Genomic DNA, 17083 nt, shown 5'->3' with positions numbered 1-17083 from the left:
TTCCAAACTCTTCCATAGTGATTTTACCAGTTTACATTCCCACCAACTGTGGATTAGGGTGCCTTCCCCCACATCCTCACCAGCATTTGCTGTTTCTTGATTTCTGTATGAAAGCCATCCTAATGGGGGTGAGGTGAAACCTCACTGAGGTTTTGATTTGCATCTCCCTGATGATTAGTGATCCTGAGCATTTTTTCATGTGTCTGTTGGCCATCTGGATTTGGATTCCCTCTTTTGAAAAATGCCACTTTAAATACTTTGCCCATTTCTTCACTGGGTTGTTTGTTTGTTGTTGTGGAATTTCTTGATCTCTTTATATATCCTATTAATCCTTTCTCAGTTGCATGGCTTGCAAATTATTTCTCCCATTCTGTCAGTCGCCTCTTCACTTTCCTGAGAGTTTCTTTTGCAGTACAGAGAAGCTTCTGACTTTGATGGAATCCCATTTGTCAATATGGGCTCTGATTGCCTGTACCTCTGGGGTCTTTTCTAAGAACTGTTTGCCTGTGTTAATGTCTTGCAGGGTTTCCCCAATGTTCTCTAATAATTTGATGGCATTGGGTCATACATTTAGGTCTTTAATCCATTTGGCAAGGATTTTTGTGTAAGGTGTAATGTAGGGGTCTTTCTTCATACTTCTTCATGTGGAAATCCAGTTTTCCCAGCACCATTTGTTGAAGAGACTGTCCTTGCTCCAGGGATTGGTTTTAGCTACTTTGTCAAAGATAACTTGGTTATAAATGCTTGGATTGATTTCTGGCATTTCTATTCTGTTCCATTGGTCTATCAATCTATTTTTGTACTAGTACCAGGCTGTTTTGATTAGAACTGCCTTGTAGTATGTCTTGAAATCTGGTATTGTGATGCCTCCGGCTTTGTTTTTGTTATAGAAGATTGATTTATCTGTTCAAAGTCTCCTGTGTTTCCAAATGAATTTCAGCATCATTTTTTTCTAGATCTGAGAATGTCTTTGGTATTTTGATTGGTATCACACTGAATCTGTAGATTGCTTTTGGAAGAGTGGACATTTTGATGATATTGATTCTTCCAATCCATGAACATGGAAGATTTTTTTCCATTTTTTGTATCTTCTTCTATTTCTTTAATGGTTTGTAATTCTCATCGTAGAGATCTTTGACATCCTTGGTTAAATTTATTCCAGGGTATTTGATATATTTTTTTTTTTTTGTAGCTATTGTGAATGGAATTGATCTTAGAGGTTCTTTCTCAGCCATGGCCTTGTCTGTATATACAAAGGCTGTTGATTTCTGTGTATTGATTTTATACCTTGCTGCTTTACCAAACTCTTCTATGAGTTTCAACAGTCTCTTAGTGGAGTTTTTTGGATCCCCAATATATAGAATCATGTCGTCTGCAAATAGGGAGAGTTTGACTTCCTTCTTCCCAATTTGAATCCCTTTGATTTCCTTTTCTTGCCTGATGGCTCTGACTAAAACTTCCAGAACCATATTGAATAGCAATGGTGAGAGTTGATATCCTTGTCTGGTTCCGTATCTCAGTGGAAATGCTTCCAACTTTTCCCTATTCGATAGACACTAGTCATGGGTTTGTCATAAATTATCTTGAATGTGTTGAAGAAATGTTCTTTCTACACCAAATTTGCATAGAGTTTCATCATGAAACAGGGCTGTATTTTATCAAATGCTTTCTCTGCATCTATTGAGATAATCATATGGGGCTGAAAGAGAGGGCTTCCATGGGGCCGACGCTGTGGCACAGTGGGTTAAAGCCCTGGCCTGAAGTGCAAGCATCCCATAAGGGTGCCAGTTTGAGTCCTGGCTGTTCCTCTTCTGATCCAGCTCTCTGCTATGGCCTGGGAAAGCAGTAGAAGATGGCCCAAGTCCTTGGGCCCCGGCACCCTCATGGGAGACCTGGAGGAAGCTCCTGGCTCCTGATTGGCTGGACTTCAGCTGTTGCAGCCATTTGGGGAGTGAACCAGTGGTTGGAAGACCCCTCCACCCCCGCCTTGTGTGTCCACTTCTCTGTAACTCTGTCAAATAAATAAAATAAATCTTAAAAAAAAAAAAAAAAAAAGAAGAGAGGGCTTCCTGGCTGTAACACACAAGTGTTTATTATGGATGAATTATAGGTAAGAAAAATCTGCATATATCTGAAGAAAATTAGAATTTTATTGATCCTGAGAAAATGACTTTTTATGATGATCATCTGCAAGAACGGTATTGAGGAGTTTCTAAAATAAGAGTCTTCATATTCTCACAGCACGTGGGCTGAGCGCTGCCTGGCGGACTGGTGGAAAGCTACCAGGCCGACTCGGGGGAATCAAAAGGGAGGCAGGTTCCCAACTGTGGGCCACCGCCGCTGCGCTGCCTAGTGACTGCTCCGAATTCCCACTGTGAACACCACCATCAGGTTCAGAAATAGAAACCAGGCCAATCCTAATGAGGGGATAGGCAGGGCACTTTCTCTCTCAGGAACATGTTCTCTGTCCCTGTGTGTGTGTGTTTCCATAATATTCCAAACACCAGGCTGGCACATTTTCATCATATGTTTATGATTACTTAGTTTACAGCCGTGGGTATCTATCTTCATGTACTGCAGCTCATTGTTTCACAGGAGAATTGTATTTTTCCTCTTGGTCTGTGTGCTGTATACTAGTCTGATTTAAACTAAATGTCATTATAAAAGTCTCAAATAAAGGAGGCCTGGTCCATCTTTTCCTTAAAGGTGCAAAGTAACGTTGTGGGACAAACAGTCAAGAAGCAGGATTCCTTGAGTCTACAGCCATGCTGCCACCCCAGGAAGCAGGAGATACTAAACCTCATCTGCAAACCGACGGTTAACCAGGTAAACAGTCCTTTGAAAGGACAATGGCGACGTTATTTAAGAGTCAAGACATGTAGTGTGTCCAGGGCATCCGAATTCGAAGGCTGCGAGCGTATTACAGGCATCCGAGCAGAGGCACGGGGATGCGGATTAGTGCTTAGGGTAAATTATGCCCAGAAATCAGAAATCAGCCGGCAGTCAGCGTCTCAGGCGCAGACTTCTCTGGGCCCGGGGTGGCTGCGCTGTAGGTAAAAGGACCCTATTGGAACTCGGCAGCTCTGTGCGGAGAATTCAGGGTCAGAGCCCTCCGACTCCGAGACCCCAGCTTTCCGTTTCTAGGGAAAGGCAGTGGGCTGTGCTTTTTTTCTGGAATGTTAACCAAGGAGAAAACCTGTTCAAATTCCTCTGTAGTAATGAACTTGAGAACTAAGGAATAAATAATAGGTCTGGCTTAAAGAGAACAGAAGAGTTTGACTGAACAAAGATCAAGGATGGGCTATGTAAAGGAATATATTTTGGAAAGTTTTATTTCTTTCCATGTCATTTCTTTAAACATCAACAGCTCAGATTTTTTTTAAAGATTATTTAATTATTTGAAAGGCAGAACTACAGAGAGATAGAGGTAGAGACAGAGACAGACAGAGAGAGAGAGAGATCTTTTATCTGCTGGTTCACTCCCCAAATGGCCACAACGGCCAGGGCTGGGCCAGGCCGCAGCCAGGGGCCAGGAGCTTCCTCTGGGTTTCCTACATGGGCGGCAGAGCCCAAGCACTTGGGCCATCCTCTGCTGCTTTCCTAGGTGTATTAGCAGGGAGCTGGGTCAGAAGTGGGGTCAGAAGTGGGTCAGAAGCTGGGACTAGAACTGGTGCCCAGCGCTGCAGACTGCAGCTTAACCTGCTATGCCACAGCACAGGCCAACAGCTCAGATTTGTGTAGATACTTTATTTATTTATTTATTTATTTATTTATTTATTTATTTTGACAGGCAGAGTGGACTGTGAGAGAGAGAGACAGAGAGAAAGGTCTTCCTTTGCCGTTGGTTCACCCTCCAATGGCTGCTGCGGCCGGCACGCTGTGGCCGGCGCACCGCGCTGATCCGAAGCCAGGAGCCAGGTGCTTCTCCTGGTCTCCCATGGGGTGCAGGGCCCAAGCACTTGGGCCATCCTCCACTGCACCCCCAGGCCACAGCAGAGAGCTGGCCTGGAAGAGGGGCAACCGGGACAGAATCCAGCGCCCCGACCGAGACTAGAACCTGGTGTGCCGGCGCCGCTAGGTGGAGGATTAGCCTGTTGAGCTGTGGCGCTGTCCTGTGTGGAGATACTTTATAACTTAACTATTTTACAGGTTTTTTTTTTTGGGGGGGGGGGTAATTTAAAACTTAATGACAAAAAATAAAATGCAATGCATGGATTAAATATTATCTTATGGAAACAAATAAATAGGTGCAAATAATTCAAGATGATATAATTAAATTAACTCAGAACATCAGCACAGCTGCACACAACTATATTGAAATGTGGTGGAGGAAAATTTTCATCTCTATTAAGCCTCCTGCTTCCCTTCACAGATAACAACTTAGATGGAAACCAAGCAGCCCTAAATTTTCAGAGATAGGATATACACAATAAAAAGGCATCAAAAAGACACTTTCTCTGAAGGGGAGGGGCAAGTCAGAAACATGGCATCATTTCCTCTTCCAGTTCACACCAACGCCTTTTATTCTTGCTAAATATAGAGCAGAGAACCTTTCAGACATTCTGGTTGGGATTTTCTTTACTTGTCTAAATGATCTGAATCTAAAATATAGCACGTGGCTAAACATATTTAGAAACAAATATAATTTTAAAAAATCAAGCAAGAGACACATTGGTCTTAAATTGATAAAGGTTAGTTTTTCAATGCTGTCCTAAAAAACCCCTTTTATCACAAATGCAACCAGTGTAAACATTTTTCTGTTTTGAAAAAGTGGAGATTAAAAGCAAATGGTCAGTTCTTTGAAATGGTTACAAAACAGATATTTACAACTGTAATTTATTTGGAATTTTCCAAATTAGGTGTGGTGGAGCATTTTCTAGAAGACGGAGTTCCCTATGACACCGGTGGGCTTAGAGCCTCATTCAGGAGGTCTGTTTATCAACAGTGGTAATGCACCTTAATAAAACACGATCTGCACGTATCTTGTAGCACGTCATATCATCTTGAAAACCAACTGGGGATATATGATTCCCTCTTCCCAATTAATTTACATATAGTGCCCGTGTAAGTACACAGCCTTTATAAACTCCAGGGCTCTGAAGTTTGGGGCTGCCAGTACACGGGTGTATACACCCTACCCTCAGAGATGTGGAAATGCATGACTGCTTTTTATACAGTTCTACTCAGTAGTATCTTTATCTTGGCTTTTCCCAAACAACCTTGGCATTAACAAAAAGCCAAAATGATTTTAACGTGGATTTTGAACTGTTACATCTGATTCCATGTGAGACAGAATAGATAAACCAGGTCTCTTAAATATATCTCTGAAACCCAGATGGCTGACAAAAATCCTTGTGATTCTAAACCCACAGCAGTACAGTTTGTGAATGAATCATATGGGGAGGTTTTTCTTCTTCCAGGACCTTCCATCTGGGTAACGCTGTGTGAGATGAAGTTGCATAACTTTTATTCTTTTGTGGAGTCTGATCGCCATGACACTGTACTAAGGCAAGGCGTGGCCACGTGACTCTCGGGCAGGATGACAAGACCCTCCTCCTTTCATTTCCCTGGGAGACAGGAGCGCCGTCCTCCCCACAGCCTCTCGGGAAGAGGAGTTGGGAGGGAGCCCATCTTTGTGGATCTCCAGTCCTCCATGCACTCACTCTGCTCCCTGTGTAACACACACAGTCCTCACAACAGGGCGCCTGGGCCTCTTTCCTTTTCACCTGTCTTATTTAAATTTTTTACAGAGTCATAGGTTTGACAATTTAAGAAGTATAAACTGATACACGGGAAACAGTCTTTCCGTTCCTTTCTGCATCGCCTAGTCTCCGGTCCCTTGCCCACCTCTGGAGAGGGATGCCCAAGCAGGTGAGGCTCACATCTCCCCAGCCACAACAAGTATTAGCAAATGACATGCATCGCTTGTCTTGCTTCTAAAAGTCATGTAGTTATGTTACCTATGTATGCATGTAAGACTTTCCTTATGTGAGTATGTATGTGTGCACACACTCTATTCTTTTATGGTAGCACAATGTTCCCTTGCAAGGAGGAATCACAGCCTACTCAGCTAGGGCTCTCCTGTTGGATATTTGCATTGTTCTCAGTAGTACAGAGAAAGCTATGTGCCTATGTCTTTCCCCAGCTCATTCTGTCTGTAGAATAAAATCTGAAAAGTGTGATCACTGATTCAAAGTGTACATAATTTACTGCTATATGGCTCTTCCAAGGTGTGGACCAGTTTTCATGTTCCCAACAATGTAACACTCATCAATTTCCCTGACATTTTCTTTTCTTTTTTTAAAAAAAAAATTATTTATTTATTTCAAATTCAGAATTACAGAGAGAGTGGAAGAGAGAGAGAGAGAGAGAGAGAGAGATCTTCCATCTGCTGGTTCACTCCTCAATTTCTGTGATGGTTGGGGCTGGGCCAGGTCAAAACCAGGAGCCAGGAACTTCTTCTGGGTCTTCCAGGTGGGTGTAGGGACCCAAGCACTAGGCCATCCTCTACCCCATTCCCAGGTGCATTAGCAGGCAATGGGGCAGCTAGGACTCAAACTGAGTCCACATGGGAGGCTGGCACTGCAGACAGTGGCTTTATCTGCTGCACCACAACGCCAGTCACGACCTGGTCTCACTTCTTAAATGATTAAATGAGTTTTAGTCTCCCAGCCTGAAAGGTCACATCTGCATTTATTGCTTCCAAATTTACTACCTCCATCTAACTGCTTTCCTAAACTTAAGATCAGGAAGTCAACTAGTTATATTAAAACTTAACTTGTCCCCAAACTCCTGCTCTTGTCTCTTAATCCTCTGCCTGCCCCAGGCTTCCCTCTTGATAAACAGTGTCTCCATCCTCTCGGATGAAACCAGAATCTCAAGTCATACCAATTCCCCCTTTTCTACATCCAATCCATCAATACAACCTATTAGCAAGAGGCTCAGAACTTCACTTTTGCCATACAGAATTCTTTTGTGCAGTCTAACACACATGTTTTCTGGTTTAATGTTCTGTTAGAGCTCCTGGGTTTTTTTGGTTCCTTGTTTCCATCTACAGCCTCATTTGCTGCCTGTCGTGGTCATGTGATGTTCCATGCTGCTGTCTGCACGGGCCTTGTATCCTGCATTTGAGCTTCCTTCTGCTGGAATGCCAGCACCCACTTGCCGTGGCTCCTAGACAAGCCAACTTCTTGACAAATCTCCTGACCTAGAATCTGCCTTCACTATCACCCAGATGGAATTCCTACTCTTCAGTGTGTGTGGTCAGCGTTGCAGAACAAGGCACACACACTACTGTGTACACAGCACTGACAGACAGGAGCCACTCACACTTCTATCTCCACCACTCAACCTGGAACCCTTTGCGGGCCAGGCCCATTTCCTGTCTGTTTATGGAATCTCCAGTTTCTGGCTGGAATTAGAGGGACAGACCTAATCAATGTCTGTTGAATAAACGAATGAACAAGTAAATGCAGAATTTCTTATTCTGCTAAACTCAACAAATATTTATTGGGTGCGAGTTTTGTGCCACACCCTGTTCTTGCCCTTTGGGATGTGTTATAAGTGAAGATCTCTGTTGTCAAGGAATTCACACTTCTACCTGGAAGCAGACAACAAGCAGTACACCTAAGCAAACCATGCGTTGGAGCAGGTGCTGTGACACAACACGCCAGGCTGCCCTCCCACATCTAGTGGGAGACTGCATGGAGTTCCTGGCTCTGGCCTGGCCTGGCCACCCTGGCTGTTGTCGTTTGGGAAGTGAACCACCTGATGGAAGACTTCTTTGTCTCTCCCATATATTTCTCTCTCTTTCTCTTTCTGCCTTTCAAATAAATCAATGTTAAAAAAAAAAAAAAGATTTGACATGCTGTTTTAAAAGGTAATTACTACTATATGAGTATTCAAAAACTTCATGGAAATGTGTATTATGAAGGAACTATGGACATCAAACACCTTTTGTACCAACATGCAGGGTTCAGGTGAGTCGAACACTGTAGGTGGTCAGGCTTAGAAGGCTTTGTCAATAAGGTGTGCTCGACACGGTGTGTAACTGACATGGCAGGGACTTATGATTTCATTCTGCCAAGAAGGTGTGGGATCAGGTGTGCTAGGATACTTCCACCCTCTGAGGGGAGCTGAAACAGGCCGCAATCATGGCCTAGGGCTATCTGTGCTTCCTCCCGAGCCTTTCTTCCTTAGAGAATGTAGTCACTCCATTAGCTGCCAGTTCTACCTGCTGGCCTGACCTCCATCCCAAGTTCATTACTGCTGCCTCAACAGCTCATTAGCTGTTTCCACTTGATCACCCTCTCACACACACTGCACATAGAACAGCCGTTCACAGCCAACTACTGATGCTGACACATCAGGCACCCAAGTATTTGGACGTGGAGGGCAGAACAGGGAGGTAAGTCAATCGGTGAGCTCCCAAGAGGGTCCCTGACTATTCAGTGAACCCCCTTTGGGAAATCCTGAGGTAAACTGGAGGATATTTGGCATGCCAGTGTGCACTGAGATCCTCCAAAGGGAGAAAATTGTATTATGAAATCCTGTGCCCAAGGAACATAAGTAGTGTTCCTGGAATTAGGCTTTGGGAAGTGTTGGACTAGAAAATCAACCCTTAATGCTTTAGCCATGAATTATAACTATATTTTCTTTCTTTTTTAAAAATTCACTTATTTATTTGAAAAGCAGAGTTACAGAGAGAGAGAGAGTGACTGAGAGAGCTCTTCCATCTACTGGCTCACTCCCCAAATGGCCGCGATGGCCAGGACTGGGCTGAGCCAAAGCCAGAGGCCTGGTTTCCCCCAGGTCTCCCATGTGGGTGCAGGGGCTCAAGCACTTAGGCCACCCTCTGCTGCCTTCCCAGGTCATGAGCAGGGAGCTGCATCGGTAGTAGAGCAGCCAGGACATGAACCAGCTCCCACAAGAGGTGCCAGCATTGCAGGTGGCGGATTTATCTGCTGTCCCATAACACTGCCTCCAAAACGAGATTTCAACCCAATTTCCTACTGTTTCCTGAAGCAAGTGTTTCTCTTTCAGCCAGGAAAAATGTTTCATATGCACTTAAAACATGTTTTGCTGATGAAGTCTTTGAAGCCTTGGCCACCTACAATGGGCTGTTCCTGCAGTTCAACTTACAAGACTCTCAGCCCCTAGTTCAAGGCTCCATTTCCTCCTCTACCAACAAAACACCCCGCAGAAGACTCAGAGCCCTCCTGTCTTCAAATGTTCTGTTTTCTTCATCATGCACTGGTTGTGTTTTATGATTTTTCATGATAGCACAGATCTCTGTCATTCTTGTTTTTGCATATCAAGTGAATAATTAGCACAGTACTTTGATATGGAACATATTCCCTTTCTGGGTGACTGTGTGATTGACATGACATTGAATTATAATAGAAAGTATAATGACTATAATGAAAGAATACAGGTAAAAATTTATTTAATTTTCTTATTCTTAAAAGAAAGTTTACCTCTAAATACTACTGGAACATCCTTAGAATGTATTTGTTCACTTTACTCAACTCCTTGTATATTCCCTTTTACAATCAATCCCTTGCATATTTATATTAAAGGATTTGTATGCCATAGAATTTGAGAGCTAGAAAAATCTTGAGATCATTCAGGCCAGTTATTTTAGTTCATCTGAAGATATCAATTAGGATGCTTCAAATAGTTTGTGGAAAAATAGAATTTGACAGTAACTTTATTTTGTCACAAAAAAATCTTGAGATCCATTCACAGTTTTTTCCTATACATATTTTGCGTGAACTTTTTGAGGATCTGTCATATTCAAAAAAGCTCTGCAAGAAAATAAACCTATTTTTTAAATTCTATTTTCCATGAACTTTTTGAAGTGCAGGTGAATATACATTTATATGTGTATGAACACATATATACATATACATTCTCTATATATTTGAACTGTCAGATATTTGTAGGGGAAAGGTGACTTGTTCAGTTTGTAGATTTTGCTTGAACTGTGGATCTTCTTACCTTTAATAAGCAATTATAATAGGGGTCGGCGCCATGGCTCACTTGGTTAATCCTCCGCCTACAATGCTGGCATCCCATATGGGCGCCGGGTTCTAGTCTCAGTTGCTCCTCTTCCAGTCCAGCTCTCTGCTGTGGCCCAGGAAGGCAGTGGAGGATGGCCCAAGTGCTTGGGCCCCTGCACCCGCATGGGAGACCAGGAGGAAGCACCTGGCTCCTGGCTTTGGATCGGCGCAGCACCGGCCGTAGTGGCCATTTGGGGGGTGAACCAACGGAAGGAAGACCTTTCTCTCTGTCTCTCTCACTGTCCATAACTCTGCCTATTACTCTACCTGTCAAATAAATAAATAAATAAAAATAAGCAATTAGAATAGCCTGAACTAAGGTCATCACTCCTTCCCCTCTACAGCACAGCATCTGCCAGCAGAGCCGAGTAGTTGCTATTGAAATGAAAAGGTTCCTTCCAGAGGCTCTGTGGACTTACAATGAGGGCAGGGAGGAAGAGGTGACATGAGAGCAGAACTCTGGGAACTGATCACGGGACAGGGACCCCAGGCGGGCCAAGCACCTTCCTAACTTCCCGCCCCCTTCTCGCGTGGCGCTGGGGAAACTCCACTGGTGAAGGTTCTTAGGCAGGGGTGAGTCGGCTGTCATGCAGTTCTGTGACCAGTGTGTGTCTGCATCCAAGCAGTTACTCGCACTGTCCCCAGGATGTTCCAGGAAAGAGGCTCAGGGCCACGCCTGCACCCACAGGGCACCTGCTCTGCTCTATCCTGTATCGAGATGCTCAAAACCTCAACATGCTCACTGCCACGAAAACTCCTGAACCCCTCCAGGAAGATTCCACATTTCCACTGCACCCGCAGGCACAGACGCATGCCCGTGACCTCAGAGGGGCTGCTGCCCCTCTGTAACCTCACCCGGTCCCCCCACAGGGGGCAGCTTCCAGCCCTTGATTCCCTCCTTATTTTTTCTTTAAATGTAGTTTGTATTTTTATAAGAATTATGCACCTGTATAAAGAGACAAACAGTTGTCACCAATTCCCCCTCCCTAGAAGTAGTCATATTCAAATCCTTTAGCTGATTTTTCCCTTTTTTAGCATTTATGTCCATTATTTCTGAGTCACATACTTATATCATCTTGTTACACTTTTTTTTGCAAGCATTACTTATTCAATTTGCCATATGAAGAAAGAGAATTTTGCTGGGTGTAGCCGGCTCACATCAACTCCGGCTCTCAGTCAGTTTTTCTCTTATCCAGCCTTAGCCCCACTCCCAGCTGGTGCCACCCAATTCCAAGCAGGCGGTCCGCAGTGTGAATCATGCTGTCTGTCCAGTCCCAGCCTCCCATTCAGCTCTCTTGGGTGGACAGTTAAGCCAATTAACAGCTGCTCAGTCAATTATCACCTCTCCAACTATTGTTCAGTTTCCAATATTTTGTTGCTACCATTTTGTTGTTTGTCCTTGTGGATTTGTGCCTTAAATAAAAACCCCCTACTGTCATTCCAGCGAGGTTTAAAAGGGAGTAGAGATTAAATAAATGTATTAATTCATCTCTAACAGGAGCTATGTCATTGGTTTCTTTTTTTTCTTCTCCAGGGAACAATTTATTTTCCATTTAAAATCACCTGATCAGAACACCCAGCTCATGGAAGCGAAGCAGCCTTGGTTTCTGTAGTATCATCTTCCTACCCGTTACCAAGCAGATGGAATTAGTGACGAGGAAGGAAATCATAACCCACAGTAGGCTACAGTTAGGGCCCTGGAAGAAGAGACAGAGTAGAAGACGGATGCTTCCCCTGAAAGGACCTGGCAAATCTTTTATCAGCTCCCCCAAATTTAAAAAACAAAATGAACTTGTATGATGTTTCTCCTCCTGCAGACAGCTGTTCAGCGCTGCTGCACATGCTCCGTGGACAGCCGTGTCGCTTGTCACTCACTCACCTGCCTCACGCACAGGCCGTGTGGACTCCTGCATCCCACACCGCCCTCTGCGGCCCAACACTTACTTAGTCCCTTTGATCAGCACCGCTGCCCTCTGACTGAACAGGGGTCTTCACTTCTGAGCTCTCCTCTCTTGCCCCCCTTCTCTTCCCAAAAAATACATCAGCACACACACCTTCTTCTCTAAAAAAAACAGTTATATAACCAGGGCCCTGAACTTGTCCAAGCCGGGTGCACTTCTAAACATGTTGTCAGGGCAGGTTGTCTAAATCCTTATTTCCAGTTGTTTTATGCAATAAGAATATAAATTTGTATTTTAAAAGTCTGAAATACTTCTGAAAGAATCCTCTCTTACAGCTCTTTGGGATCCTGCATCTTTGCCAGACTGAAGTTCTGCAGGCAGAATGACAATGACTTCTCCAAAGTAAAAACTTATGCAAATGCATTTTGAGCCCAACACAGATTAGCAATTCTTCATGTGAGTAATGACTTCACCTCTTTCTGATAACTGTAAACATGAAAATCAAAACATCAAGGGACTCTAAAATGAGTACTCAAGATAAGATAAGGGCAGTGTAGGTGTTGGCAGTAAGTGTGAAACCAAAAGATAATCTTTCAGGCTTCTAAAGATCTTCACAGGCAGAGCCACTTGACTTACTACAGGGTGGTTCCTGGCTATGGGCCACGCCCATGCAAAAATCCCAAAGCCTTCAGCTTTTTAAGTGCAGACATATACCTCACTACAGTCAGACCTAAGAACAACATAAAGCTTCATTCTATGACACGTGAGCACATTTCATAAACCAGCGAATTGAAAATAATTCAGATTTCTGAATTAATAAAATTCGTTTTTTTCTGACAAACAGCTCATCTTAAAAATTCTACAAAGTCCGCAATTCTCACAGTGATACCTGCATGTAATGGAACAGAGCACTTAATAATAAGTCAGTTCACATCCAGTCAGTTAGTATTTAAGGGACTATTGTGCTGGACTGTTAGAACACACGTCATGGGAAAGCACAGAGAGTAACCTAATACACAGTCTCGGTACCTGCTCAGGAGATGGAATACATTAATAACACAACAACTGCAGACGCTCTGTCAACTGAAGCTAATAAACGTTTTCAAGGACTGCATGGAACGGTTCAGGTAACAGAGATGGGAAAGTCGCAAAAGCTCCCCTGGAAGACTGTTGAGATAATTTCAGAGAAGTGCAGGCTGGCAGAGAGGGTGGAGACAAAGTCTTACCAGACAGACGGTCTGGGCAAATCTAACTGGAAACACACAGGGAACTGGGCAGGGCAGCCCAAGGGAGAGGGTGGGTGGCCCCCCATCACTCCCTGGAGCACCTTCCTCAGCTGTTATCAGTAGTCTCCCGTGAATTGCCTGCAGGGACCAGGGTTGTGGGCCCTTGCCACTCACAGGGGAGGTCACGTTGGAGTTCTGGGCTCCTGGCTTTGGCCTCCACCAGCCCTGGCCATTATGGCCATTTTGGGGAGTGAACCAGTGGATGGAAGACCTCTCGCACTCTGTCTCTGCCACTCTACCTGTCAAATAAACAGATCTTAAAAACAAACAAACAAACAAACAACAAAAAAAAAAAAACAGAAAAAAGAAAACTCTGTGTACACAGCTACGACAGTCAGTACTTTAAAATTCAGTCCCCGTCCTGTTCTGAAAAGCATATGGGTCCCAACTGCAACTGAGCTGAGCTCTTCAGTAATCACAGTTAATACTCAATATATTTGACTGTATTCACTTTCATATCTCCTGTTCAATTTGAAGATTTTAGAAGACAAAAAAAACGACCTTTTTTTTCATATTTTGGTATGCAAGAGCTACCAAGTACCTTATGCATACAGAAGTTCAATTCATGCTTAACGAATGAATGAAAGATGGTGTAATTAAAATATTTTACATATTATTGGCAATGTATTATTATTTATGGTGGGCCAACTGGCAGATGATCTCACATGCCAAGTTAAAAGCTTAGATTTGGTGTGTGCAGCACCAGGTACTGTGTGATTTTGTACAGGATGGTGACATGATAAAAATGACACGTGACATGTGTTTGAAGCAATCTGTTTTAGTTGTGGACTGTCGGGAGATCAGCCTGGGGATGACCAGGAGTGGAAGGACCACTCTGCTAACAATTTTTGCTGACAAGATGAATAAAGCAGCTTGGAGATTTTGGAGTTTATTGATGAGTCACGAACGTGTCTGGTCCGTCAGAAAAGAAAACTGTCACACACTTCTTTGTCTTCAGTCTGCTTTAAGTGAGTTCATTTCTGAGATGAGAGACGATTTTCTTTTCAGGCTATGTGATAGTCTCTTGATGTTAAAAAACAGCAATCCAAAACCTTAGAAAGCAGCTAAAGATATTCTTATTTATGACTGACAAATACTCTCTCCGTGACAGTCTTCCAAGCGGACACAGCGAAATTAGAAACCTGAAAGAACTCCATTTTTATTACAATGTAGGATACTTGATTGTTTTGTTTTACCACAGCTAAAATTAGACACATGTTGATTAAGAAGATGCTGTCAACGGAAGTAGAATTTCAGAATCTAGTATAACATTTGGATGTCCGTGAACTTATCAGCACTTGAAAATGCCCATGTGTTAAAAAGCATAGACAGTACATGTCCACTTTCCTGGTTAGTCCTTACCCGCACGAGCCTCCCTGAGCCTACTGTGCACTCTCAAGTCCCAGGGGCCAGCAGGTGGGTGTGTAGCAACACAGCTACCACAGATTGGGGCAGAGCTCAGTCTTACCTGGGCACTAGAAACACTGAGAATTCTTAACAGCTCTTAATTCCTGCCCCACACCCTACCAGAGGTGGGGAACCTCTCTTCTCCCAAGGGCCATTGGGATATTTGTAAGTCATCCACGGGCCCTAAGAAATTATCAACTTAAAATTAGCCTGCTACCGATTTGCTGAATTCCGAGTGCTGCCTGCAGTGCCTGGCAGGGCCAGGCGGAAGGACTTCCGGCCATTCCCCTCCCTTGCACCACGGAGTCTGACAGCCCCCTGCTCCCCTAATCCAGGTGAATCTGTTATCCAGCTTGGAGAAGCAGTGAATTCATGTTTCCTTACGCCACGGAAAAATGGCTTTCATGCCTGATTTTGCTGATAGAGGATAAGAAGGATGCAGTCACGTTGAGACAACTGTCTGGCTGAGAAAGCAGCCCCACTCACCTGCCTTCTGACAGTGCACGATCTTCTCATAGACAGCATCCGCGTTCTCCAGCACCGCCTTGAGGGACTGGATCATCTGCAAGGAATAGCACACGTGAGATTCCGACAACCGGGCGTCACGCACAAGGCCCCTCTCCTAAAAGCAGGCTGATGTGAGGATGCAAAGTGTTGGGTTTTTTTTTTTTTTAATCTGACTTCCCATTAGTCAAGTTCAAGTATGTCTGTTACAAATGTGAAATGCGTTCCTCACACGGCAGTTTAGACAAGACTGTGCAGCATGCTCTCAGCGCACCTAGGCTAGCGCAACGCTGAACCTGAACCCTGCGCCAGTACTGAGTTTGTCTCAGTGCGAGGAGCTACAGATAAATGTGTGCAGCACGTCTGACTTGAGCTCTAAATCACATTTTTGGTCATCTATTTTAACAAAATCTTACACTTCTCTTGTGGAAAGGCCTTACATACTTCACCCGTTTCAGTCAAAATGTCTTCATCTGAAAATTTAAGACGAATAAGGAGAATCAATGAACAGCATTTATTTGATGCCATTCATCACAAATCATAAACACTACTATCAATGGTTTTAAAAATATTCAACTTAAAGTTCTTGCTGCAGACTGCATGAGCTTATTTTAAAAGCTCAAGGCTGGGGCCGGCGCTGTGGCGAACTAGGTTAATCCTCCGCCTGCGGCGCCAGCATCCCATATGGGCGCTGGTTCTAGCCCCAGTTGCTCCTCTTCCAGTCCAGCTCTCTGCTGTGGCCTGGGAAAGCAGTGGAGGATGGCCCAAGTGCTTGGGCCCCTGCACCCGCGTGGGAGAGCAGGAGGCTCCTGGCTGCGGATCGGCGCAGCTCTGGCTGTTGTGGCTGTTTGGGGAGTGAACCAACGGAAGGAAGACCTTTGTCTCTGACTCTTTCTCTCACTGTCTGTAACTCTGCCTGTCAAATAAATAAATAAAATCTTTAAAAAAAAAAAAAAAAGCTCAAGGCTGAATAAAAGAACGGACCAGAGCACGATGACCAATTATTTCAATTACCAAACTGCTAGGAAACCATCTGTCTCAAATAATCATGTTGGTTATAAAATCACTATGAAAACGGGATAGCTAGTTTCAAGTCTCATACTTAAATGGGTACAATACTTGTCTGAGTGTCTAAGTTTTTATACTTAAATGTTCAAATATTTTGCATTACAATATTACTCACCAATTTTACATGGCCTTTCTATTTTTAAATAATAAGCACCCATTCATTCCTTTAACTCTGTCTTGTTTTTCTTCATGATATTTGTCACTAACCGTCAGAGCAATTGCCTATACTAACTAAATATGCGTAGCATAGGCTGTTCGTATAACTCAAAGAACATCATATTTTGATCAGCTGTACTTACTCAAAGTATAGCCAATATGACTCTTTAAAAAGTGCACTGGATTCTCAACATTAATCATACAGCATTTATCAACTTTTACTGTTCTACAAAAATTATAATACAATAAAACTGTGAAAGGCCAGTGTAGGCATTGTTTACAAACTCTTCTTTATTCGGGGAGGGTCTATTACAGGCCGGCCTGTGCTGAAACTGGGGCTACATGGCCTACAGGATGAAGCTTACACTTTGTAATTCAGTATTTTCATATTCTCTCTCCAAGATCTGAGTCATCCCTATAAATTAAAATATGCTATTTTACAGCCTGACATATTGAACAGGCAGTGATAAAAATGAATAGTTAAGAACTCGATTATACTGATATAAAATCATTTGTACCATGACATGATTTGCATACTGAAAAGGTCCAAACCGTCAGAGGTAACCTTTTCCAGCTTTGATGTCAAGCCAACGAGAGATCTGAAAAGCAAGGACTTCTAGCAAGCATGGAGGTTGACCAACTGTGCATCCATCAAACAGGAAAAAGGAAAAAAAAATGCAAGCAAAGAAGCAAAACCAGT

The 17083-nt window shown here is 43.5% G+C and overlaps 1 protein-coding gene across 2 annotated transcripts in view; it reads right to left on the bottom strand.

Moving 5' to 3' along the window:
• Positions 1-17083, bottom strand: part of PLCL2 (phospholipase C like 2) — a 195977-nt gene that overhangs the window by 30647 nt on the left and 148247 nt on the right. For both annotated transcript variants that reach the window (XM_008266046.5, XM_089332283.1), the window contains exon 4: positions 15142-15217. In XM_008266046.5, the coding sequence (XP_008264268.4) occupies positions 15142-15217 (76 nt within the window). The remainder of the gene's footprint in view (positions 1-15141; positions 15218-17083) is intronic.

The sequence above is a fragment of the Oryctolagus cuniculus genome, chromosome 4 (genome assembly GCF_051225735.1).
Source record: "Oryctolagus cuniculus isolate XC-2025 breed Fujian yellow rabbit chromosome 4, ASM5122573v1, whole genome shotgun sequence".
NCBI lineage: Eukaryota > Metazoa > Chordata > Mammalia > Lagomorpha > Leporidae > Oryctolagus > Oryctolagus cuniculus.
This window is presented reverse-complemented; position numbering and strand designations above follow the sequence as displayed.